The 27,574-nt window shown below is 43.8% G+C and overlaps 1 protein-coding gene across 5 annotated transcripts in view; it reads left to right on the plus strand.

Annotated features, from left to right (window-relative positions):
- LOC306796152 (ELKS/Rab6-interacting/CAST family member 1-like) overlaps window positions 1-27,574 on the plus strand; it is a gene marked incomplete at its 3' end in the record, with an annotated part of 90,811 nt that overhangs the window by 9,429 nt on the left and 53,808 nt on the right. For 3 of the 5 annotated variants that reach the window (XM_079294932.1, XM_079294935.1, XM_079294933.1), the window contains exons 4-15: window positions 141-296; window positions 9,669-9,925; window positions 10,013-10,184; window positions 12,896-12,970; window positions 13,487-13,642; window positions 14,742-14,834; window positions 15,944-16,111; window positions 16,194-16,361; window positions 19,394-19,531; window positions 21,150-21,290; window positions 23,374-23,514; window positions 25,147-25,340. In XM_079294932.1, coding sequence (XP_079151058.1) covers window positions 141-296; window positions 9,669-9,925; window positions 10,013-10,184; window positions 12,896-12,970; window positions 13,487-13,642; window positions 14,742-14,834; window positions 15,944-16,111; window positions 16,194-16,361; window positions 19,394-19,531; window positions 21,150-21,290; window positions 23,374-23,514; window positions 25,147-25,340 — 1,859 coding nt within the window. The remainder of the gene's footprint in view (window positions 1-140; window positions 297-9,668; window positions 9,926-10,012; window positions 10,185-12,895; window positions 12,971-13,486; window positions 13,643-14,741; window positions 14,835-15,943; window positions 16,112-16,193; window positions 16,362-19,393; window positions 19,532-21,149; window positions 21,291-23,373; window positions 23,515-25,146; window positions 25,341-27,574) is intronic. The other 2 variants (XM_079294934.1, XM_079294936.1) reach the window with 1 other exon arrangement.

A 27,574-nucleotide genomic window follows, 5' to 3' on the forward strand; every position in this document is an offset into this window, starting at 1 on the left:
AACACATCAATTTAAGTTATACACAAGGAAAACGCAAGAGCCAATGAATTGAATCAATACCAGTGGCTGTAATCAACATATCAATTCAAATAAACGTGTATTAAAGCAGAGTTACAACGTTTGATGTTATTTTCGTTCAGCTGGAGGCGAAAGAGTCCAAGTTGAGCTCCTCTATGAACTCTATTAAGACGTTTTGGAGTCCAGAGCTGAAGAAAGAGAGGGCGCAGAGGAAGGACGAAGCCACAAAGATGGCCGTGTGGAAGGAACAGTACAGAGTGGTGCAGGAGGAAACACAGGTAGGAAAGAAGCGTCCATATGTGTGTGTGTGTGTGTGTGTGTGTGTGTGTTTGTGTGCAAAAATGAAAGAAATCCGAGTCGCGTTTGGCCCGAGCCCTGTGGATTTTAGTTTGTGCTTTGGGTTAACCATCTGTGATATCGCTTTTCCTGCTCGGTTTTGTCAGGAACGGTAACTGGCACAAAGGGGGAGCGTGTCCAGATCATTTTTATGGACTGTTCTGGTGGATTTGTCTCCCGGGCCGCGAGGCGGCCTTGAAGACGGGTAAACGGATGAAGCGGGGGCCAGCTGGTTGGGGACTCCCAGCTGTCTGTTGGTTCAGAAGCCATCTGGAGGAGACGGAGACACTGCTAGTCTGGCAGGAGGCTGTAATATTACACAAGACGTGATTTTTGCACACACACACACCCCGCTGCCTCACAGTGACTCATTTCACACGTCATCTTCGAAAACCAGGGCAGGAAGTGTTCCGTTCCTCGCTACATTTCGGTCGTTAGCGGGGAAACTGAAATTATTCGGGGCCTTTGATGTTGCACCCGAGACTCCCAAGACAAATTTAACGTTGGAAGTAATTGTATGTGGGGACGCACTTCAGGTGGTGAAATTACATCACCAGCTATTAAATCACTCTCCAAGAAAATCTACTGTGTGTGAACATGTGCAGTTTACCTGTGTGTGTGTGTGTGTGTGTGTGTGTGTGTGCACTCATAAACCTCAGAGTCTAAGTGTGTGTCTTGTGCGTGCATCAAAGGGATGCCGAGTCGGGGAGAACAAAGGAACAGATGATACGTGGCCTCCTGCCACTAGAAACATCCTCAGTTGCCTTCACACACACACACGCACACACACACGCACACGCGCACACACACACACACACACACCTGTTTGAGTATGTGTGTCTGTGTGCTGTTATGTCGAGACATGTAAGAATATTCTCTGATCTCTTATGTTGGCAAAGATGTGCTCTCTCTCGCTCTTAATCCCTCCCACTTTCATTCCCCTTCTCTCCCCCAGACAGACTAATCACACCCTTTAACCCAATGCATCCTTTTCATTTCCTCATCTCATTATCTCGCCACTTTCTCTTCACTCTCTTGTCTCTGGCCTTCCTCTGTCCCCTTGCTCCTTTCTCTCTCTCTCTCTCTCTCTCTCTCTCTCTCTCTCTTTCTCTCCTCTTACTCATTCCCTTCTTCTATTTCTGTCACCACACGGTGAGTCAGCTCTCGCTTCCCTCCCTCCGTCCCTCCCTCTCTCCCCCCTGCCTCCCCTCCTCTCTCTGTCTTCGCCATCATCTCCGTGTTAGAAATCGAATTAAGTTACCTCCCAGTGATTTTGGGATACGTGCGCATCCACACACACACACACACACACACACACACACACACACACACACATGCATGCACCGCTGGATCACGCCCCTGCGTGACTCCGTCCTTCCTTCCTCCTTTCCTCCACGCTTCCTCACTTGTTCACCTACCTCTTCACGCCTCGGCCCACTGACTTCTCCTCGCTTTGCGCCCGCCTCGTTCTTCATCTCCTCCCGTCCTTCTGTCTTCACTCGCTCTGTTTAACTCCTTTAATCTCATATTTTGTGTCACCATAGATTCAAATCCAGAATAACCGACATTCCAAATCTCATGTTTGCACTTGTTAGGCAGCTCCAATAAATTATGGTTGAATAATCCAGTTTGTTTTAGTTTGGTGTGATTATTCAAAATTATATGAAAAAAATGAATCAACCACAATTACATCATGTGATCATTTATTAATTTCAGTAATTTATTAAACAATAATGGAAACATTTGCTGGTTCCAGGACAAAGAAGTCGCTGGATTTGCTGCTTTTTTGTCTCTTATGTGGTTTTAAGTAAAATACTTTTCAACCGTGGATACTGCAGAGAAATGGGGGACAAACAATGAGATGAGATCTAAATGAGATCTAGATGAGATCTAGATGAGATGGGAGGCTCTTTCTGCTTCTTCCCCACTGAGCTCTGAATTATCAATCTGTCCCTCGACACCGCCGGTTTGCTTTCTCTTGTCTCGCTGCCCACATCCACTCGTTTCCTCTTACCACAGCGTCTCCTCGTTGTCACCACTCTCCATCTCTTCCTCTCCGTCTCACCACTTCACTCCCACTTTCCGACTCCCCTCTCTATCACACCCCGTCCTTCTCTTCCCTTTCCTTGCACTCCATCTGGGCCTGTGGCGCGTTTTTTTTTTTTGCCACAGGACTCAATTCAGCAGTACAGACACACGCTGGTCTAATAAATCAATTGATCTGAACGCGGATGCCTGCTCTGTTTAGCCCCGGTCACTGTCGTCTGCCTCCTTAGTGCACTGCCTTCTGTTTCAGTCGTGTGTGTGTGTGTGTGTGTGTGTGTGTGTGTGAGCGTGTTCACCCAATTCGTTCCACCTCTTTGATCACAGCAGGTAAGCACAGAGGAAAAAAAAGAAAAAGATGAAGGAATGTCTGGAATGCTGAAGGAAAACTTGACTCTTTCGTCTTCGACCGTCTGCACTGCAAACAGGGGTCGGTTTGCACTTCATAAACATATACGCTCAAGCAGAAGGCAAGCAGCAATTAGCATTCATGATTGTAACCATGACATCCAGAGTTCAACTTAGCATCACTGTTTCCATAGTCTGCTTGAAATAGATCCATGTCTTAAAGCTTGTATGACACATTGCTAACGCCGTTATTTTATGTCTGAAATCTAAATGAAATGATCACTCAACGATGGAATACGATGTGTGCATATTGAGCACCTTAATTAATGTGTTCTGAGGTAAAGTTTTTGAACAGACTGTTCGTCCTCAGCACTGAATGGTACCAGCTGAACAATAAGCACTCTGTCTGTCCGCAAACTATCGTCTACTGTACTCCAGGCGAGCCATCCGACGTCATAACCGGCATGTGTGTGACTGTGGGAGTGTGTGTGAGAGAGAGAGAGAGAGAGAGAGAGAGAGAGAGAGAGAGAGAGAGAGAGAGAGAGAGAGAGACGGTGCATATGTTTGAATAAGATGATTGTGTGGAGTTTAGGTTTCGTCAGCGGTCTCATGTTTCAGCTGTGTCTGTTTGAACTGTACCAGGAGGGAATCTGTGCCCTTGTGTGTTTGTTGGCAGGCTTGCTTACGTGTGTGTCAGGACAATTGGGCTTTTTGCAGACACGAGCGTGTGTGTGTTTGTGTCTGATGTATGTGTTTGTGTCACAGTCGCCCGCATGTTCATAATTGTGTTTTTTTGTCTTTGCATGTGTGTACAAACGTGTGCACGCCATGGAGACAGACACTCATGCTTGTTTCTGTGCATGTGTCGCGTAGGACTGCTGCTACCCTCGATATTTTGTATCAAGCGTGTGTGTTTTTAGTGGTCTTGCAACAGTTTGTGCGACTTTAATGGAAGTGGAAGTGGCAGTGGTGTGATGTCAGAAGTTGTGCATGTGTGTGTCTGAGAAAGTGCAACAGCCAGCGGCTGTTGTACTTTTTACTGCTGCACTGTTTTAATAATTTAGCCTCAAGGTGCTGGAATAAATGTAGACGGGTTTGTGTGCGTCTGCAGTGGAGGGAGAAAACATGTCTCCTCTTCCTCTAGGACGATTCATGAAACCTCAATGAGACTGTCTTCAGTTCGTCAGGTTCAGTAAGATCACATGATCGTATTGGTGAAGGACTATTTGTTCATAGGAAATGTCAAAACAACATTCGTCTTCAGCCCAGAGGTTGTGTTTTATTTTCGGCAGACTTTAAGTGGCAAAAGGTCTGGTGGTTTGCCAGCTGTTTCTCTCAGTGTGTGTGTGTGTGTGTGTGTGAGTGATAGAGAGAGAGAGTGAGGAGGTTGACACAAACAGGCAGGTGAGCACGGTGCCCGTTACACCTGGGCAGCGCTTTACCTTCAGGTCGAGAGCGGGATGACGGAGACGGAGTGATACTTCTCTCGTCCCTCCTTATTTTCCACGCTCCATTTTTCTCCCCCTTTTCCCCTCTTTCTTCGCTGAGAGCGACACAGTCGGAGAGACGGAGACACGGACTGGCACTCGAGTGTATTTTCCTGCTTTATGAACACGGCAGTAAATCAGGACTTCGGGTTAACGTTCAAACCAATGGTGCCACCAGATTTTATTTTCAATCTTTCAATTAAAATCCCAACCAGAGACATTTATTGACTTGTTTTTGTAAGAGCACACTAAATAAAGAATCAACTACAGTCCTACATGAAAGACAAATGGCACTACAACACACAACTATAAATATTGTTTGTGTGCTGACCGGGTAAAAAAGTTATAATCACCGCTCAGCACTTTGGGCAGCAGATTTGAAAATGAAGAATCTATCTTTTCGAATTCCATTACTCCAAGCTGGTGTTGAGCTTGTCCTCGTGGGTTCAGATTAGTCTGAATCTAATAGAAATGGACGATGCCAAGTATTTCCTCTGTGAAATTCCCATTTACTGTACAGAAAGAAACAAACTGGTACCAGCTCGAGTTGCTGTGCCAGCTGGCTGCAAAGAACGCTTCGCCTGGCATCCCCTGTACCAGCGTAGACCCGAGAGAAAGAGAAGAGGAGGAGAACGGATCACCGAGATGGATTGAGACGTAAAGATGTGTTAAACAAAGAGAGGAAGAAGGAGGAAATTAGGAAAGTGGTTAAGAAGGATGGATCAAACTGGAATGCTGGGGATGAATGCCAGGAGGAGGGAGGAAGAGGAGGAGGAGGAGGAGAGATAAATGGACGACACGGGCGAGTTGAGCTGAAAACAGCAGATGAAATGTAGAGAAATGGAAGGAGTGATGGACGCTGATGTGACAGGAGAGAAATGGGTGGAGAAAGGGAGGGCGGATGGAAAGATGGCAGCGATAGATCGACTTAAAGAGAGGAGTCAGGGATGAAGAAGGAGGGAGGGAGAATGGGGAAATGTAGGGTGAATAAAAGGAAGGATAGAGTAGTTGAAAATAGTTATTTATTGTCTTGTTATTAGTTGTTTAGTAATGACATTTAATATGAATTTTACTTGTTAAAAATGTGGACGTAAACAAATCTCTTGGAGGGAAAATGCAGATGAGGCATTGGGAGAGAAGGATTTATGGAAAGTGAGTCAAAGAGATAAAGCTGCACACACACAGAGATGTTGTGTACAATGACTGGTTGTTTTAGACTCTCAGCTGGTTTCGTCAAACATTTCGAGGAAGAGCCTGACTCTCTAAATGTCGGCTGCTCTGCAGTCGATAGTGGAGGGACTGAGGATGGACGTGGCAGATGTGAGTGTGAATGTGTTTGGCTGAGAGAATATGATTCAGGAAAAGACAGCGTGCAGCCTCAGCAAAGTTTTGAGAAGTCATTTTTTTTCCAGCCTGTCTTTGATACGTGATACAATGTTCTTTAAAACACAGTGACAACCCGCTCTCTCTCTTCTCTACCTCTCTTTCTCTCTCTCTACCTCTCTCTCTCTCTACCTCTCTCTCTCTCGTTTTCTCTCTCTCGTTTTCTCTCTCTCTCTACCTCGTCCTCCTTCTGTTGCCTGCCGTCTGCACATCTTTCCATCCTCTGCTCACCAACCTATGACTCATTATTCCTCTCTTGTCGTGTGTCTGTGTGTGTGTGTGTGCTTGCATTAGCATACTGTAGGTGTGTGTGTGTGTGTCCACGTTCATGCACACTTACTGTCCCCACGTTTTACAGTTCAAATGTCCTAACTTAAAAGATAAAAACCTCCAAAATGCTTTTTTAAAATCTATCTCTGCATTGTCTGCAGTGTGTGTGTGTGTGTTTGTGTGTGTTTTTCACACATGAATGCTCATCAGTAACAGATGGTCCTCAAACCTGTGTGCTTATTTAGTCGGGATGGAGAGATAGGTGAGGAAGAGAAAGGGAGGGATGGAGAGAATAAGGTAAATACAGGGAATGATAGCGGGGGGCGAAAGGCAGATGGACGAGGGGGAGGGGGGGAGCGATGAATGGATTAGGAAGAGCAAGAAGGAGATTCATGGAGAGAATTTAACCGAGAAAGAGAGGAGAAGGAAGGAGGAGAGAATACAGGAGGATCTCTCTACACTCAGGAGTCCAATACAACTTTAACTTTAATGAAGAGAGAGAGAGAGAGAGGGAGGGAGGGAGGAATGGCACTTTTCCTCTTTTATTCATTTACAAAGTATGCATTCTACAGTGGAAAGAAATAAGAGGCGCGAGAGAGAGAGAGTTGAAACTGAAGGAAACGGAGGTGTTAGTTCTCCCTCTCTTCCTACAAGGCTGTGATTGTGTGACTTTTCTCTCCACTTTCTCCCTCCCTCAGTGTGTGTGTGTGTGTGTGTGTGTGTGTGTGTGTGTGGAGTGCTATGGTAGCCATGTCTTTCCTTATAAGGAGTGGGTTTGGGAAGAGTTAGTGAGGAATGAACAGAATTACAGTGCAGTCACTCCCCCTTTTTCTTCTGCTGCTTTTATTTCTACTCTGCCCTTCTAAAATCTATCTGCTGGTTCAGAGAGCTTGACGTCTGGAATGTGTTCATGTCAAATAAGCGTGACAGCTGCACTGTTTCTTTAAACCCACTCCTGTACTGTACTGACCCTGATGTTGCATCTCAAAGTGACTGATTAGGGTCAGAATCTCCCTTTCTCTCTCTCCTCTCAGCTATTTATTCATTCATTCTCTCCCTCTTTCATCCATTCTTATTCTAGTCTTCCTTCTTATACACAATCTGATACTATTTTCTTCCATCGGCTTGCTCTGCGTCTTTCGGAAAACAAGGGATTTTCTCGCGTTTCTTCCGCTCATTCCTCTCCTTTTTTAAATTGTATTTCCTCCTCTTCATTATGTTCTTTATCCTCCAGCTTTATCCTGCGAGAAAGAAGAGAGAGAGAGAGAGAGAGAGAGAGAGAGAGAGAGAGAGAGTGTTAATCTGGCTGTTGTCTGAACCTGAGTGGGCGAAACTCACGGTCATTACGACCGCTGCCTCCAACATTACGTCTGCCTGTGGCCATTATTGTGCTCTGTGTGTGTTTGTGTGTGTTTCATGTCACAGTGTGTGTCTGTTTGTGGGGGGGGGGGGGGGTGCAGCGTGACTCACCCGTTGAGCGCAAAATAATCAAGGGATGAGAGGGAGGAGTAATAACGTAGAGATGGTTAATATTGAATGACAGATGAGCAGTGGCCTGGGGGGGGGGGGGTGACGAGCGGATGTAAAAATTGTCACCATAGAATGATCATTAGAATAAACAAGGGATCGTTCATTTATTAAGATTAGATGTGTCTTTCCTTTGCTTTCCTAAATTCAATCCTATCCTGTCGCTATGAATTCATGTTTTTGTTTTGTTTCTCGCAACAATTATTTTCCTGCTTCCATAGTAACACATTGTATCCCTGATATGAAAGGACATACACCTTTAGAGTCACATGTTGATGAAGGCAGCTTGTTCTCTTTTCGTGAACAACTTTGTGTTTTAAGTTTCCACGGATAGTATTTACATGTCATTATGACATCTGAGGAGTTGACCGACATGTCTCATACGTAAATAAAGAACATTAAGACAGTTAAAGACAAAATTCACAAGTTTTGTTTTGTTTGAACGTCGCTGGGATCCAGATCATTTCCTGTCTTGAGCTGGTTTACGTCAGCTTGAAGAATGTATCCGTCCCTCCCTTAGACATCTGATTTGTTGTTTGTGTGTTAGTACACAGTTCACATTTATTTCTCCTTCTTCCGATGTTCCCACGTTATTTTTCAATGCAATATTTCGTAACGTCGTTTGCTCAGCGTGCTGTCGCTGTGTCCATCTCACAGTGTCACATGTGAACACGTGTTTGCATGTCTGTCTCCGTTTTGTCCTCCGTGCAATCAGGAGGCGTCTGACGGGGTCAAAGGGGAGGAAGCAAAAGACGACTCAGCAGAAACCGAGGCGAAAAACATGACTTGTATTCTGACCCTGTCTCTCTCTTCTCCTCCTCTTCTCATCCCGTCTTTTGTTTCTGCTGGAGAAGCAATCAACATGTTGTTTTCGCTGCCTTCTCCTCATGTTCTTATCTCCTCATCTCCCTCTCTGTTTTTGTTTCCTGCTTCCTTTTTGTATCTCACTCCCTCTTTTCCTCCTTTCTCGCCTATGGTCTGGCATTCCTCAGCTCTACATTCCAGCAGAGTGTGTGTGTGTTCCGGGGAGTGTAACGTAACTGGCACAAGCCTCTGTGTGTGTGTGTGTGTGTGTGTGTGTGTGTGAGAATCTGAATTCTTAAAATGTAAACCTTTGAAGTTGTGTGTTCACACTGTATTTGCTTGACTTTAGCGACACTGATATGCGTTTCGGTGAGCAAGAGGTATTTTAGTTGTCATGGAGAACCAGAGAGAGGGAAAAGAGTATCCGTATGTCTGTCTGTCTGTTTATAAATGTCAGCCATCAACACACACGTGTGAAGAGCTATTGTATGAGTCAGCGACAAACCCACAAGGAAACAAACGCGGTACTCTAATAAGAAGAGAAAAAGTGTGTTATTGCTATATTGTGTACATCTGTCTCAATGGAAATATAAAGTGGAACAGAACAAGACAAAGCAGGAGACGCCGTCCTGGCTGTCGTGCAACATGAAGCAGAGCTCCCGTCTCAAAAGACAGTTACTTTGTTATTATCCTAGTACCTTTCACCCCGTCCTCTGTCTGTTTGTGAGAGAATCACTATCTTCTCTTCTCCTTTCTTTTATATCTCAGAACAGTTCCTCTCATCCGTCTCTTTCTCTGTTCCTTTAATCTTGTTCTCTCCCTCGTCAATGTTGATCAACGATAGCTGCAAGGGAGCGATAGCGTCTCTGCCTTTTTTAACCTCTTCCCTTTCTATTTGAATCTCCCGTTCACTTCCACTCTCATCCATGCACTTCTCCCACTGCACCGCGCTACCTGTGTTCTTCTATGGCCTGGCTGCTGTTGAGGTTATGTGTGATGCATTTAAAAAAAGCCTGAGGACATCATAGTGACAACACAAACACACGCACACACACACACACACACACAGTTTACACTCTTTGTCTGACTCAGAGGTAGTCATGTCACGTTGTCCTCAACCATAATGGTAGTGATACTAACCTGCCAACACACTTCACTCACACACTCACTCACTCACTTACTCCAGATAACATACTCATACTGTGCCAGTCAGCCAGTCACTCAAAAAAACCAGTCCTAATCTATTGTATGTGTTGATCCAGGTACAAATCGATGGAACTCAGTTATTTTTAGATGAGCACATTGATCTATGGATCCCTGCAGTCAGGTGATGTTTATTTGTATAGCTCAATCTCATAACGTGCCTCTTTAGGCTTCACCACAACGTGCACACTCTCGTGTTAGCTTTTGCATTTAAAAGTCTAAAAGTCTGACTTCTTTCTCTTCCTCCAGCATTTTCAGTGCTCCATCCAGGCTTTACAGGACGAGCTCCGAATCCAGCGAGACCTCAACCAGCTCTTCCAGTCGGATTACACAGAGTCCGTTCACCTCGGCAACCAGCCCATCTCCCCTCAGGACATGACGGAGGAGAACTTCCTGCGTCTCCACGGCGAGTACGAGCGGCAGGTGAAAGAGCTCTTCCTCCTGAGGAAGACCGTGGAAGAAATGGAGCTGAGGATAGACACACAGAAACACACGCTAACTGCTAGGTAAAGTGGGAGAATGACTGTTACGTACGTTGTTCTTGCTGCCAACGTGTGACGTGCGGGCTCTAAATATATTATACTTTCTAACAGGGACGAATCCATCAAGAAGTTACTGGAAATGTTGCAGAGCAAAGGCCTGTCGTCACGGGCAACCGAGGAGGACCACGAACGAACGAGACGACTGGCCGATGCTGAGATGACCATCCACCAGCTGGAGGGCCTAATGGAGCAAAGAGACAAGGAGACGCTACAACTCAGAGAGGTGTGTGTGTGTGTGTGTGTGTGTGACGGGCCAGAGTGCATTTAAGCATTCCCATGTGTGTGAGGGTGTGTGTCTTTGTGTACAGCCAGATGTGAGTGTCTGCAAATCAAACCATGTCATATCCAGGCAAAGCCCATGGCTTCTTCCAGTCTTGGCTCATAGTTCAGTTATAATACAACACAGAAACATCAACACGCACGCACACACACACACACACACACACACACACACACACACACACACACACACACACACACACACACACACACAAATAAACAGGACTGCACACTGTATCCTGTTTTTTCTACTTTGTCTCTCTTCTTACGTCTCTCTTAGCTGTTTTTACTCTCAGTTCATCAACTCAGTTGTACAACAGCCCCCTCTAGTGGAGAGAAGCTCTTAATGAACAACAATTATCAAAGATGGACGTTTGTTTACTTCAGTTTACAAAATACCTTCGATCCATCTTTTCTGGACACATTCATTCAGCACTATTTTTATTTTCTAAGCAGTAAGTCATTTTTTCAATTCAATGAAGTAACAAGCAAGTGGAATAAAAAAAAGTAAAAAAAAGAAACTTTATTGAGATACAAAAAAGTGTAACAGACGGGGAATGAATGAAAATTTAACATTTATTAAACAATCAATAGATATGAATACATATGTGCGATAAGTATATTTTTACACATAAACCGTTAAGTTGTTTTGTTACAAAAAATAACTGATGTCAGACCAGCCTTTTCTGACCAGCTGCAAATGCACCACAGGCACAGCTGTGAGGGAGAAATGCATTTAAACACACGCACACACACACACACACACACACACACACACACACACACACACACACACACACACACACACACACACACACACACACACACACACACACACACACACACACACAGAGCAAGTGATGCATAATTACATGTATCACAGGCAGCAAATGACTGAGAAAGAGAGATCTGAAGCAAGATGAAGTTCTCTCTAAAATGGTTTAAAACATAATTAGGAGACACAGTCTCTTCAAATCATTACAGCTCTCGTCACACATGTTCTGGCCGTTGCTTCACATTGCATCAGTGTGCTGGACAGAGTTAATGGCAAAGCAGGAAAACCGGAATAAGATTATGCAATATCTGAAGAATAGTTTCCGTATGGGTTAAAGTAGAAGTAAATAATGAAGTGTCTGTCGTGCGGTTGTGTTGCGGACTTCCTGCCGAACTGCTGACACTTTTTTTTATTTGAGGACATTTATCAGCTCGATTCAAATAATTGAGCTGATGTGCTGCAGTACAAAGTGAGACTTCTGTATGAGAGCAAAGGAAGACAAATTAAACAAATTAAATTAGCGATTCAATTTAAGCGAAACGTTTTGCTTAAAAGATTATTTTCTGCCGTACTTTTGCAATGGCTGCATCAGCTCTTATTTTACTTGTAACACTCCCCAGGCATGTGTGTGTGTGTGTATGAGAATGTTTTGTGTGGTCATGAGCATTCATAGCATTCATGCAGCGCCTCAAGCCTCGGCACCCTGCTATCCCTTTCACATACGTGTGTTTCTGTGCTTCCTGGCTGATGCATTAACCGATCGTTGTCGGCCTCCTAAGTGTGTTTCCTCCAAAGAAAAGCAGCGATGCGTACGCTGCTACGTCTTCCCCTTCTTCATTGCCCCCCCTCTCTCTCTCGTACTCTTTCTCCCTGTCCCTTCTTTCTCTTTTTGTGCCTTTACATCTACCACTACACTCCCTCTCTTTCTCCCCCCATTTGCTCTCACGTCGTCTGACGAGTGAGTTTCAACATCGCGCAGACGGCTCGAATTCCGTTGCATGTAGCTCAAATCAGGGTCGTTAAATTAGGACTTTGGAGAATCTTTGGAGAATTTAGGCAATTTTAGGAATAGAACTGTAGTGGAAATCTACCAAATTCTTGCAGTGTTTTTTGTTAGTGATGTATGTTAGATATTATTTCGTGACAGGTTACTGTACGCTTCTTTAGGAGACTGGAACTTGCACCCTGTAGTTACATATTTAAGCATTTGAAGCCCTACGACTGGATTTCTTCATTTGAACGGAATTGTTTGGTTTCATTACGACTTAGAATCAACACCATCTTAGATTTGATTTGAAACTGAGGGCTTCAAAGCATCTGAGGCTGTCAGATTTCCTCACTCGTTCTCATTTGAGGCTGAAGCGGTGTGAGCTTAGTTCGTGGCGTTCCTCCCCGTCTGAAGGATGTGGGATGGACGGATCGACCCAAGGAGGCTGAAAGCCAGCGCCTCTGCGAGAGGGAGACACCTCATGCCCGCCTCCCCCTCCATCCCCATCTCCCCCTCTTTTCCAGTTTCTCCCCCCATCCCTATTCCACCTCCTTTCCACGTGTCTCCCTCCTTCCAACCCTCCCCTCCTTTCCCCCCTACACGCCACTACCAACCGTGTTCCTCTCCCTCCTTCCCCGCACCTCCTCTTCGCTCCCATCGCTACTCCGGCCATCCCGTCGTCCTCCCCGCCTCCTGTCCTCCTCACTATACCTCTTTCGTCGTGGCCTCCTCCGTCCATCCTTCCCTCCATCACTCCCCGTCCTTCCCTGCTCCCGCTCCCCGGCCTACACCGGCCATTCAGCCCTCCCTCCATCCCTCTCCGTCCTCCCTCCGTCCCCCTCCGTCCCCCTGTCTGTCGCCCGCTGACCACCGGGCTGTCTGTGTCCCTCAGGAGCTGCACAGGAGATACGAAGCAGCTCCAGAATCAACAAAGACCAAGGCCTTGCAGACGGTCATCGAAATGAAGGTAAAGAATGTGCTGTTGATTCTTTCATAAACATCAGCTGATATCTAGGTCTCAGATTCTTTTTAAACTCCAAAATATTGACATCAGGTATCAGCCTATATACCCAGTGTCTGTCGGGCTATATTTATCATTAACCAGTGTAACACACTGCTGTTTTTTTAATGTAACGCATCATAATACATAACTTGAAGGTAACACCGTAACGCAGTTCGTGAGTCTGAATTTTTACAGGATTGAGAACATCAACCTAAAACTAAAGATCAAGGCAGTAAAATCTGTTAGTAACTCAGTGTTAGCCTTCAAAAATATGTACGTATACGTTCTATTCCTCATCTCTTCAATCAAACTGATGACACCTTTCAAAGTGGCTTTCTTTTGATTGACTGTCCAGCTCTACTCATCTGTCAGAAATACCAATGGAGTATATGTCATTACGTGGTGATATTCATGGCCCGGGCACGGTAAATCACGCCCGGTCTTTTGCCGTTTAACATGAGCATGTTGATGCCCTGCCAGGATGCGAAGATCAGCTCGATGGAGCGCGGCCTGAGAGAGCTGGAGGAGGAGGTGAACATGCTCAAGTCCAACGGGGCTCTGAGCAGCGAGGAGAGGGAGGAGGAGATCAAACAGATGGAGGTCTACAGATCCCACTCCAAGTTCATGAAGAATAAGGTGACAGATTCACACACACACCTTTTCTTCTCGTCTCCCCATTTTTTCCCCCCCTTTCATGTCAGGAAAGGAAATTTTTGCTTGCTGGGAAATAACTCGGCTTTTTTTTACACTTGACGGATACAACTTTAGTGTCAGGAACAGGAAGGGTTACCGCGGGAGCCACGCTCATTAAAACAAACCAGTACGTCTGTCATGTGGGGAGACGAGACAGTTTGGGAATTCAGTCGGTGTTTTTTTTCTGTTTCCTCCACTTTGCTTGTTTAAGCTGAACTGTGTTTGTTTTTGTCTCTGGTGTTTTTTTCGTGGAAGGAAGTAATTCACAGCTTGTTTTTATTACATCGCCCTTCTCTTTCTTTGATTTCATCATTGTTAGCATGTATTCTTAGAAGTTTATTGTAATACACCAAATGGCTGACATCATTTTTTAAATATATATATACAGCCATCATCAGCATGTTTGCAGTCTTAAAATGTATATAAGACCATGGGTCAACAACCCCCATATGACTTGTTAAACAAAATAAACTATGAACTAAGATAACTACTCTCTGGCTCAATTCGGATATCTTCAACAGACATACCACCGTGAATTGTTTATTAGGGCATACAGAAGCTGTAGCAATGGTTGAGTGGAGTGTATTCTGAAAAGAAATACAGTATTAACATCCTAGATTTTCAGTTTGGGTTTACGTTATTGCGTGTCATTGTCAATTAAGTAATGTATTAGAAAATGATGGAACAGGAATTTGCTTTTCTTCCTTTCTATATCTTTACTTCACGGTTTAATTATTCGTTATTTGTAACGTGACTCTTGGGGTCTGGAAACCTAAGACAATCAAGCAATTCAGGGGCCGTCTATGAAAAACATTATCCCCACAGACAGCATTATTTATTCCTAAAGACCATTTTTACAGGTGCGCATTAATTAACAGCGTGCAGCAGCGTCCTAGGTTTTCACATGTCAGTTGATTCACGCTCCTCGGGTTGTTCACGCATTGTTCCAGCATGCGAGGCTTTGGATATGCCGTTTGTGGCCCGTGTGCTCTGTGGCGGCTGATTTGTTGTGGTCATGGTGACGCCCCTCCTCTCCTGCCAGGTTGAGCAGCTGAAGGAGGAGCTGACTCACAGCCAATCAGAGAAGGAGGAGCTAAGGCAACGAGCCAATGAGCTCCAGCGGGAGGCGTCCGCAGTAAGAGACACGCCTCCGTGTTCGGTTTGCTCTTCCTGCCTTTACTTCTAAATCTCCCGCTCTTTCCGTCTCCCAGGTCCACTGGTTAATGGCTGCCGCTTGAGTAGATTCTCAGTAGAATCCCAGTAGTGTGAGTGTGTGTTCAGACAGCAATAAGCAACTGTAACTCAACACAACAATCATTTTCTGTGTGCCGTTTGGGTCATATGAACAGGTTAGGAGGTCTTTACTTCCCATTCTATCTATGACCAACGGCTGTTGCCAGTAATAGTTGTTTAAAAGCAGTCTGAACTGTACAATAACTCAATCCAGAAGGGCTGTGACACAATAATGCATACCTCTAACCTGCTCCTCCTTCTTCTCGCATGAGGTTTCTCTCAAATAGTGACTTGAACTAGTTTGCTGTGGTGTTTAGACGACTAACTTTCCTGTGTGGTGAGGGTCCATCCTTTTTTTATCTTAAGTTAAATTCCCTCCCAATCACCTCATTGAGATTGAAGGAACTTTAACTGCCACTTATAGATATTAAACATTTTTCATGTTTTTTGTTCTTTTTTTATCATTTTGGGATAACTGAAAGAATTGACCCTGACCAGCTTGTACAGTACAGATACGTATATGAGGAGCACAGCATATGTTTTACTAGGTTTATTATACTGTACTGACTTTAATGTGCATCTACCTGTTGTTTGGATTCCAGGTGAGAAATTAGGAAAAAGGCTAGAAAGACCTCAATGTGAAAATGATACTTGATGGAACTCACAGACACTGTAGCCCTTGTAGGAAGCCACTCACAATTCAATTCATTCACATTTCATTCAATTGAATGTGGATGAGGAGAGCGTTTACAGCTCCTCTCTTTGATGATCTATCAGTACGTACCCTTGAGCAAGGCACTACACAATGACTAACACTAGATCAAGTTCGTCTTCTACAATGGAGTCATGAGTAACAGCTAAAACCTTAACATGCACGTTAGAATAAAATGAATTAAAACCTGTGGTGGATTTTAGTACATTATGATAAAAGTAAGCATGTAATCCTCTCCAGTACACACCATTACTGGGTGTAATGCCGTGTGTGTGTGTGTGTGTGTGTGTGTTACTCAGATTGAACAAGCAAAGCAGGATCTGGGTCGTAAGGACAGCGAGCTTTTGGCTTTCAGGACCAAACTGGAAACTCTGAACAATCAGTTTTCTGACAGCAAACAACACGTGGACGTACTCAAGGAGTCCCTCACTGCCAAGGAACAGAGAGCCGCTATACTGCAGACCGAGGTACAGTTACTCTTTGACTAGTACTGTATGTGAAGGTTAGTTAATATCCATTTTCCATTCACTTTTAATTACGCGTGCACAGGTGGATGCGCTGCGTCTCCGTCTGGAGGAAAAGGAGTCCCTCCTCGCTAAAAAGAGTGGGCAGATATCAGAGCTGACGGAGGAGAAAAGCACTCAGCAGGGAGAGATCAGCGACCTCAAAGACATGCTGGACGTCAAGGAACGCAAAGTCAACGTGCTGCAGAAGAAGGTCAGGAAACACAGAGGTGCTTGATTTCCAAATCAAAGTATTTGGTTGCACATAATGCAAAGTTAAAACCTGTATGATCCTGTTAAAAAAAGTCATTGATTAAACGGTGTGAGCACTACTGTGATGTCATCCCAGTTGGATTTCCTCTTGGTAACATTTCGGCGTCCATAGGTGGCACTATTTTTGTTGTGTGTTTGGTGATGGTGGCTGTCGCTGCTCATTTTGAAGACTGTGACAACTTTAATTAAACAGGCTGTAGAATATCTAACAATAAATATTAATAGTTATCAATACAAAGAGGCTATTTTTATTTCAATGAAAATGTTTAATTGTTGCCTAAAATGATTATGTACATGGAGACGCAAAAATAATTGTCTTTCATTGAAATCTGCATGTACAAGAATATGGTGCTGTCATGTGATACTACAACCACTAGATGGCGCTGTAAGACAGGGTGTAGTTAAGGAGCCGACGCAGACAGACAGTGAGCAGGCAGGCCGAGGGGCACACAGACAGGCAGCTCTACGGCAGCAAGAGTTACAAATACTTTTTCGATATTCTTGGCCAGTTGTGTGTGTGTGTGTGTGTGTGTGTGTGTGTGTGTGTGTGTGTGTGTGTGTGTGTGTGTGTGTGTGTGTGTGTTGTGTGTCTCTATGGTAATGCTGTCAGTTAGATGGATGTGCAGTACTGACCCTCTGTCTTTGCTGTCTGACACACACACATAGACACACAACACTAGTTTGGGATGGATGGGGAAATGACGTGTTCAGACGACTGTTCAGACGCTAACATCCAACTAATTAAGTGTAAAAATGACAGAAAATCCAGTGTACAGTTAAATTAGCCCATTACAAGCCATTTTGCCATGAAAATCAGCAGATAATTGATGGAGACAATCAAGCAGACAGACCTAAAGCAGGACAGGGAGGGGGAGGAGAGAGGCAGAGTGTGTATGAAATCAGATGCATACTAATGAGTTCCTCCTGTTCAATAAATGATGACCTCTGCCGTCTTCAAATAGAATACAGTCCAGCGTCTGAGAGGGAGACAGAGATGCTGCTGACTCCTTTTTATCTAATCTGCACTTATGATTTCATAATTTCTTCTCTTTTTGCATGTGGAAAAACTAAAAATACCTTTCTTTCTTCTTTTCCACTTCGTCCCCCTCCTCCTCCTCCTCCTCCTCCTCCTCCATCTTTCCCTTCTCATGTTTTTACCTGTCATTGTGCGATACTCATGGAGGAAATCACCACGAGTGCATGGAATTAATTCTTCTGATCTCCCATCATCCTCTTCTCTTTGTTTTTTCAATGTAATTTTCCATAACATGGATGAAGAGAGGCGTCAGCGGGTTATTGTTTTGTTAACATATTCCGGTACTTTATCACACACAATTTTGGAACTACAATAGGACAAGACAGGCAACGAGTATGTGCTTGGGTTTGTAAATACTGTATATATGTGTGTATGTGTGTGTATGTGTCCGCCAAGCATCCAGCAGTTGTCAGTTTCAGGAAGTGCAGACGCGATCAAAGAGTCTCTCTGCCTCTCAATGTCACGTGTGTGTGTGTGTGTGTGTGTGAGAGAGAGAGAGAGAGAGAGAGAAAGAGAGAGAGGAGGTGTCAGTCAAGCTGTCAAGTGAACAGTTGATTAATGAGGCTCTGGAAGAGTTTTACTGCATGAACACAAACACACACACACGATCTCTGTGGTACTGTAAATGTGTGCGTCTCACCTGCAGCAGAGTCAGAGGTTGCATACCAATCTGACTTTCTATTTCCTCCTGACGGGTTTTCAATTGCTTGATTTCCTTTCTCTCTGGCAAGGCTAAAGGAAGACAGAAGGAAAGAGAGGGAGAGGGACATTTTGTAATTTTACCACCCAAGTTCACCCTTAACACCACATCACATGAGCTCTCCATCCCTCGCTTCTCTCCTCAATTTGTTATTTCTGGGTTGCTCAACCTTTTGTTCCATCCATTTTTTAATGAATACCACAAAGTTGACATAGCTCCTTATCTTAATCTGTGATCTCACAGACACACGCACACACATATACAGTACATGCACGCACACACACACACACACACACGCACACACACTCGTTGTGGACTCAGGGAAAGAGTGAGTCCTTCGGTTATTTCTGCTGATTTTGTGTTTTAACAGAAAATCAATCTGCTACTAAATCACGGTGAGAGGGAACAGGGGGAGGCAGGGAGAAGGGGAGAAAGAGGTGGCCTCGTATTTAAGACGGTGCTGCGGGCAGAGACTTCTGCGTTTGTGTTTTGACCCGAGGATTCATCTGCTTTGAAATCAGTGCGAGAGGAAACAGGGGAGAAACAGAGGGAGTGTGGGAGAGGTGTGTGTTTGTTTGTTGACTGTCAGAGAAACATATTCACTTACACTAATGGCTGGGAAAATTGCAATTTCACCCGTTCCAGATCCCCAAATGGGAAGCTGACATGAGTTCTTTGTAATAAGCAATAAACGTTAAAGCAGCAAAGCGGGCCAAAAATCAAATCAAATCATTTTATAATTTTTCCTAATGACTCTGACAAACATTTGAATGTGCATAATATATTTATTATTTTATTAGGTTGTCATTGTTCAATATTTATATTAAGTTCAATTGAATGGGGATCATTTTCAATTTAGTTTAAAGCCACATCAACTAAATCATCTAAATCATCTAAATCATCATTGCTGTTACAAGTCCGGGGGAGAAATTGGAGAAGCCAATATTATAAGACAATTTCCACTTATTATAGGTTAATTGGAAATATAGTATGTCGGATTATTGTAGCTTATAATTGTTTTGATTTTTTTGTCATAATTCTGCTGTATCTTTGAGATGTATTCACATATATGTTGTTATAATTTAATTGAAGTGTTGTTTGCTTTTCGTCCTCAGAATGTTATTATCGTCTGGGCCGAGTTTGAGAGCCGATACACTTTCCAACATAATATAGTTCTTGGCCAAATAATTGGAAAAACAAGACTGATGATGCGTTTTCGCTCCTTTTCTCCGTGCAGATAGAGAACCTCCAGGATCAGCTGAGAGATAAAGAGAAACAGCTGGGCGGACTGAAAGGCAGAGTCAAGTCTTTACAGACAGACACCTCAAACACAGACACAGCACTGGGGACACTGGAGGAGGCTCTGGCCGAGAAGGTACGCACAGACACCTCCCTGTACATCTATCTTTGTGAGGACACTCATTGACATAATGCAACCCATAACCTGAACCCTAAAACCAAGTCTCAACAGGCCTTTGAAAGAAATGTCCTCACTTGCCAGAAATGTCCTCACTCTGAAGGTCTGAAACTCAAATTGGTCCTCACAAAGATAGATGTACGAGGAAACACACACATTTCGCTGGTCAACCTCAGGTCAACTCCAGAGCAAGGTTACATTCATAACAAAACCACTATGAGCAAAACAGCGACCACCCAGGCAATGACCAAATGACTCTGGAGAAATGGAAACGAACCAATAATCACATCGGCTGTTTCATTATTAAATCCCTCACAGCCTGCCTTCACAAAAGATTAAGAGCCCAACATGCGGTCTGAACCAGTGGGATTAGAACCAACAACCGCCCTGTCACCGTCTGCGTGTAAAGATGCAGGTGTCACAGCCATTTAACAGCCCTGAAACACCTGAGCATGGGAACTGAACCCTCAACTGCCTGTTTGATGATCTGTTACTCTGCACACAGGACTCGACCCATGATTCTGGGAAACGAACCATATATTTTTATACTGTAATGCGCGATTACGTTACCCACTCCATCTCCTTTGCACGCACACACGCACACACACACACACACACACACACACACACACACACACACACACACACACACACACACACACACACACACACACACACACAGAGGAAACGGGGCTATTAATTGTCCAGTGACTAATATCCAGGGTGTCAGCTAGATGTGTGAGTGTTGGCAGGCGGAGGTGGTCGACGACGCTAACTTCACTCAAATGACTTTCGCAGGCTTTTCTTCCTCCATTTTCATTGTTTTGGTGCTTTTGGATGTCTTTCCTTTCTTCCTTTATATTTTTCCATCCTCCTCTTGCTTTCTTTACATTACTGCTCCTTTCCTCTGTTACTTGCTCTGTGCTGTGTTATGTTTCAAAGCATTCATTTATAGACAAACCAATTAATCCGATTAATTGAGGAAATAATTGATGCTAATAAAAATTATCTGAAAGGGCTTTTTAAAGAAGTGAAGGCCGGACAAAATATCTTCACTTTCCAAAGAAAACGTTTCACTCTCAGGGCTGAAACCTTAAATCGATGCTCATGAAGATAGAGCTATAGTACAATAACACACACACACACACACACACAGCACAGTCAGGTTTCACTTCTTAGGCTTTCCGTGCTGCCTTTGTGTGTGTGGGAACTTTAATGCTTCAGCTTGAACTGGCCGCTGTGTTGTTCTATAGCTGGAGAGCGTCGATAGTGTTTTAGTGGTTGTGAATATGACATCTGGTGCCAGAACGTATTACGTGTCTAAAATCACTGTTGGCTGTTAGATCCTGTCAAAGCTGCCATGTACATAAAGTTTAATGCGACTGTTATTAGTATAGAAACTTGATATTGAGTGACTGTGAATAACTGTTGGAGCGTTGACTGCCTCCCTCTCTCGCCTCCTCGTTCCCTCCCTCGACTCTTTCTGTTCTCTATTCTTCTAACTTCCACCTTCCTCCTCCTCCTCCTCCTCTTCCTCTTCCTCCTCCTCTTCCTCCTCCTTCTTCTGGATGTCCAGGAGCGGATCATCGAGCGGCTGAAAGACCAGCGGGAGAGGGAGGAAAGAGAAAAGGGGGACGAGATGGAGTCCAGCAAGAAGGAGTTGAAGGAGTTGAGGGAGAAGGTCTCCCATCTGCAGGCTGACCTGGCTGACCGTGAGGTAGAAGACAGACACATGGAGACACTCTCAAGCGTATCTGTGCTACAAGTCAGAAAAACACACTCTCTATGTCCCCGCCAAGGAAAATGGGATTGATCTATCACTGTAGAACAGATCCCGGATCCTCCCGAGGTCCTCGTGCTGAAGGACAACAATGATAAAACAGTCACATTTCCTTGACAACGATATGCTTCGCGAGCAGCGAAAACAGCGATTGGAGCTGGATTCTTCTTGCCGCGACCTTTGTGATTCATGCAAAACACCACAGCAGAGACTCAGAGGGAGAGGCAGGATGACACAGCGTTTTTAAGCTCTGGCTTTACTTGTGTCATCCTGCAGCGGTTACAATTAACCACTTCAGGAACACCTAAATGTATTTTTTATAATAATAGTGTCCATACCAAATTCCAAAATTGTAACATTATCTTATCTTTAGTCAAAATGAGAAAGGAAATGCATGCACTGATGCATAAAACTAAAACTATTATTACATGTAAAGACGCACACAACATCTACAGCTAAATTGTGACATCACAAAACTGAAAATGTGCTTTCAGGTGCATTTCATCTTTTTTGTCTTAAGAGGAATAGTTTCACACTTAATTAGCTTTCTTGCAGAGAAGTAGATGAGAAGGTCGATACCACTGTTTGTATGCTAAATATGAAGCAAGAGCCAGCAGGAGGTCCACATTTTTACATTTCAGTTTTTTTTTCCAGATTAAACAAAGAATATCCAGTGTTAATTAGCTGCGCTTTAAATGTGCTGGTATAGGCAGACTTTTTACTTTTTAAAACTTTTTACCTTCGGGACATGGCAAGGCTAGCTGTTTCCCCCTGTCTCCAGTCTTTATGCTAAGCTAAGCTAACTGCCTGCTGGCTCCAGCTTCATATTTAAGTTACTGTCAGAAATGTCCCTTTAAAAGTCCCATATTGTAGGAAGTGGTTGTAAACCCGTATTCAGAGGGTGAATACAAGTATATTCAGACAACCAGTATGAGAAAAGGGCTTTTTGAACTTTAAAGCTTGTAAACATTTTCAAGTAGAAACCCAAAATACGAAAAGTATGAATGTGAAAATCAGCACAGTATACACCCTAGAATCAAATGCACATATGTTGTCGTGAAAAATCCCTTCTGCCTCTTTTGACGTTTGCTCTACAGTAATTTTAGTGATTGTGGGGTCATAAAACCTGTTACAGTCCCATTATATAATTTGAGATATACATGGGACAGACATTCCTCTCTTCACTGCTAAACACAGATGTGGGGTTTGTCTGACAACAGCAATGTACTGTACCTAAATATAATCTGAGTAAGCACTAAGGTTTCTCTAACCAAAGCCCAGTCAAACATGATGATCTGTAGTCTGGCGTTGGTATTGTCAGTCAAGGGTGAAATTACACATCTGAGTGTCTCTCCTTCTGGTCCGTCGGTTTCTGTTTGATTGGCCCGACCAAAAGAGGAAAAGACCAGAAAAGGAAGGGAGAGAGAGACTGCACGGATGGAGGGATTGAGCTGGAAGAGTGAGAAAAGAGACAGGTCATGGGAAAAGCTTGAGGAGAACAAGGGGGCAGAGTCAATCTCGCAAATGTAGGAAGACCTTAAAGGATCATTTTATATTTAATGTTAATATGAGCCAGAGGATTGTACGCACCAAGCTGTTTGCTGAGATCTGGGAACTCAGCGACGTTGCTAAAAATACAAAAAAGGAGCGGTCATGTTTTAAACAAACCCGCCAAGTTGGCCAAACTTATTTGAATGAGGAAAATTATGAACTGTAAGATTATAAATCACATGTTTTGGGCTGTAGTTTGCTGTGCAATGGGGATCATTATCAACGTTGCATGCGCATGCTCTTTCAGACCTACCTTCTTATGAAGTTAAGAACGACTATCATATCTGGTAGAAAAGATAAATGAAGATACAAAAACAAGACCCAAGTTGTATTAAGTGGCTGTATCCTTTAAAAATGGGTTAATAACAATACAGCACTATACACAATACAGCGAGGCAGTTCGGTAGAGCTGCTCAGTGTCTGACTTCCTGCCTTATCTCTGTCTCTGTTATCTTTTATTTCCCGTCAGACTTCAGTGTTGGATCTGAAGGAGAAGGCTTCCTCTCTGGCTTCCTCCACTCTGAAGAAGGACAGCAGGCTGAAGAGTCTGGAGATCGGCCTGGAGCAGAAGAGAGAGGAGTGCGTCAAACTCGAGAACCAACTCAAGAAGGTTAGCCGTCCGGCAGCGCCACACAAACATGCCGTTCCATCCCCGCCTCCAAAGTCTCAATAGTCAACTAGACGAGCAACGTGCGAGCACGTAGGGAGGGCCGAGCTCACGCTCGCCACAGTCCGACTCTCGATACTGTTCTGTGTTCTGTTTTTTTATGCGAGCGCGTTTTGAGAGCAATTAAAGGCCGTCGACAACAACTGCCAATTGAAACCATCAATGATATGAATCACAGCGGTGAGTAAATACACAGTTCAGACAGAAACACAACAAATGGAGGAGTTGAAACTAAAGAACCCCTCGTCTCTTTCTCCCCGTCGTTGTTTTCCCTTACTGTTTTCCAAGAGAAATGACTGGCTGTGTGTGTGTGTGTGTGTGTGTGTGTGTGTTTGCATATCACATATTCTCTCCGACACAGCAGCCCATGAAATGGAGTGTGTGTGACGGCTTGCTGACAGCCTTACAGTCATTTTCACAGAGTGGAGAAGACAGCACCACTCCCACACCCTGAATGTGTGTGTAGGTCCTGTGTGTGTGTGTGTATGTGTGTGTGTGAGAGACAGAGAGAGAGAGAGAGAGAATGTGTGTGAATGTGTCAGTGGATCTCTGGGGTTTCTCTCATCAGAGTTTATTTCAGTCTCTTTCTGTTACCATGGATGGAAAAAAGACTGAAAACACGTCTTTCTGTGTGTGTGTGTGTGTGTGTGTGTGTGTGTGTGAATTGATTGACATCGTGCACGTGACATTGTGTGTGATGTTTCTTTTTTCCTTTCTTATTTGTCTTTCTCTCTCTCTCCCACTCTTTCTCCCCTCCACCCAGATCTTCTTATAATATCGCCAGACACCCAAACATTTCCTCTTCACATAAAGACCTGCAAAAACTGTTGTCCGATTCCAAAACTAATAGGTTTTATGTGTTGTGTGACCAAGACGTGCGCACACACACACACACAAAAAGTCAATCTGTCCCAAGAGCAACATTTGCTTCTGGGAAACACACACAGCTGTTCTAACCTCTACGCCGGTTCTAACTTGCTTTCTTCTCCTTTGTTTCATTTAATTTGTTTCATTTTTTTCTCATTTTCACCATATTCTGTGTAGCAGAGCAGAGAAAGCCACTGCAGCTCAGTTTAATTAGCTTTTTACTTTATTCACATTTTTATGCTCATACATAAATCAGCATCTTGGGCCTTTGCCTGTTGCATGTGTGGAATCCATCCCAAACCCCAAGACACCGTCAGTGAGCCAGACTAAAATGCTGAGACTTGTTAATGAATGAGTGTCAGTCAATAACACACACATTTATGAGATAGGAACATTTATCCTTCATTTGAAATATGTAATTCTTCATGTTTCACGTATGTTAAAGCATCTCTGTTTCAAACATGGTCCACAATCTACCTGCTGGATGGATTATCTCTAAAATAAAGGTCTGGTCTATAAAAGTGTGTCTGGTCCCTTTAAGACCCGTCTGTGAAAGTAGTTTTATTAATAAAAGACCAATTTTAGACCAAAAACGATTAAACTGTTTACAAAGGCGCGCGTGTCATCCAACCCATCCTCAACACACATGTTGTTATTGCCGTATCCTTTTCAGCTCGGTTTATTTACAGTATTTACTTTCTGTTCCAGTCTCAGGGTGCAGCGGCAGATTCCCAGGCCAACGCTGAACTCTCCGAACGCATCTCCTGCCTGGAGCAGGAAGTGACCCGGAACAAAGAGGATGCGGGGAAGGCCCAGTCCGAGGTGGAACGACTGCTGGAGATCCTGAGGGAGATGGAGGACGAGAAGAACGACAAGGAGAAAAAGATCACCCATCTGGAGAGGTGAGAGATGCAATTATGCAGAGCGATGAAAAAACATTACTGCATCTTCCTCTCTCCTCTTTTACCATAAATCAGTAGAAAACAACCAAGATTGTCTTGATGAATTAATAATTTAATTTTAGATTGGACTCAGTTTCAAGCTACATACTGTTGGAGTCTATGGTAATCTTTCCTGCAGTACTAATCCACTAGTCCCTTTTTCTCACCCCTTTCTCTCCCTTCTTTTTCCCCTTCTCTCCCTCCATTTCGGCTTTATTTCTACCGTCATCTTTTCCTTTTTCTGTCATTGTACCTTATTCACACGTGTGTATGCACAAACATGTATACATTCATGTGATTCTGCATCTGCGTGAGTGTGTTTATGTTTGTGTGTGTGTGTGTGTGCGCATGAAACCCCAGAAATCCCTCTGCCTCTCATCTGTGGTGTTCTCAGCAATCGCGAAAACAGGCCCCTCCCCCCGCTGCCTCTCAGCAGCCAATGGGGGGGCTGGTGTGGGACTACCTGGGCACGTGAGTGGCTGGTGGCCCTGTCGGTCAATTAGACAGATGCACGACAAAAACTCACTTTGCTTGTCGTAGGATGGGCTGTGAGAGCACTAAGAGACCAACGAGTCCCATGTGGAAAAGTTATGTGAAATTAAAAAATCTGAAATTAACAGGACAACAAGGACAACAACTTATCCGAGATGATTCATACACATAGATAGGCCAGAGGTTCCACCATTGTGACAATTTGAATACATCATATTGGACTTTGGAAAATGATGATGGATGTTTTTCTGACATTTTATAGACAACACACGTAATTAAAGAAAGAAACTAATCAGCACATTTATTTTTAATGGCCACTAATTGCAGCACATTAAAAGAAAAATACAAACATTTGTGATTTGACAAGAGATTTCTCATGTTTTGCGAGCCTTTTCCACATGGGTACCAGCTGCGTATGTTCACTGATAATCACAGTCAAAGAGTTGCAGCATCGATTCGCCAAACCTCTCCAATGCGGCATATTTGGACCGTTAGCTAATTTAAAGAAATCCCCCTAAAGGACAGTTGTTGTGCATCAGCAGACGTTTTTGTCATCTGTTATACTGCAGTGTGAACTGCTCCCAAAAGTTAGTCAAATGAGGGCACAGTTTGGCACCAGCCTCCGCTGTACAGCATGAAGCTCTTTGAGTCAATGATGCAACTCTTTCATTTAGTGGCTCTGTTTTCACGCTTCACTTTTGTTTTACTTTCAGCCGAGGATGCCTGACTAGCAGAGCTTAACCCACTCTTTTTCTTTTCATGAGGAGTCTGGACTGTTCACTCAGTTCTTTTGTGTATTTCCTTTATGCTAATAAGAGTGGTTTGTCTGTTTCTAACTACCTTTCTACCTGTCTGTGTTATCTTGTTTAACCTGTCTGTGTCCGACTCTTTAAGCGTGCTCTATGTACACTAATTCTACCTCACAAACTCGTCTTTACCTTGATCTGTCTTTTCTTCCTGTCCTGCATCTGACTGTCTGTCTGTCTGCATGCCAGCATGTCTGTGTTTACCTGTCTCCCTGTCGTCTGTATTCTATTGTCCTGCCTGCCTGCCTTTATGAGGAGAACTACAAAACAAAGGATCCTCTCGAGATTAAGTTTAGTTGAGCAAAACCCACCTCTCAAGCAAGGTCAGGTGTCCTTATGTCATGGCCAACAGTTAAATAATTATGTTAAAAAACAATTGGAAGTGTCAGACCTCTCCGCGGTTCTGAAAACTGGTCCGTCAGTCTGTTTATTTGCCTCTCGATGACTTGGGTTTTTTAACAACACGTGTTCTTTCCGTCTCTTTAATCTTTTCCGTTTTCCGTTTCTTCCTTGGAACCCCACTCCCACTTTCTCTCTCTGAGTGTCTCTGTGTGTTTTGTAGTTTGACTGTAATGCTAATGGTTGTTGATGATTTTAGGGAGATTCAATGTTTCCTCACTGTGTCTCCGTCTGGACAGTAGAAATACTCGACTATTAATAATTCAGCACCTGCTGACTTCAAACTGGTGGGTTTCAACTCTCTGTGTGTGTGTGTGTGTGTGTGTGTGCGTGAGTTATTCAACCTGCCAGTAGCCACAGATGCAGATTTACAGCAGTACTAGCTTTGTGGGTAACATTGTAGTGTAACTTGATAACCGTTTAAAATTGCAGATGGGTGAACATCTGGGCTTTTTTCAGATCTTACATCACATGTATTTGAAAGATTTTTCATTCTCC

The sequence above is a fragment of the Melanostigma gelatinosum genome (genome assembly GCF_949748355.1).
Source record: "Melanostigma gelatinosum genome assembly, chromosome: 22".
NCBI classification, from domain to species: Eukaryota; Metazoa; Chordata; class Actinopteri; order Perciformes; family Zoarcidae; genus Melanostigma; species Melanostigma gelatinosum.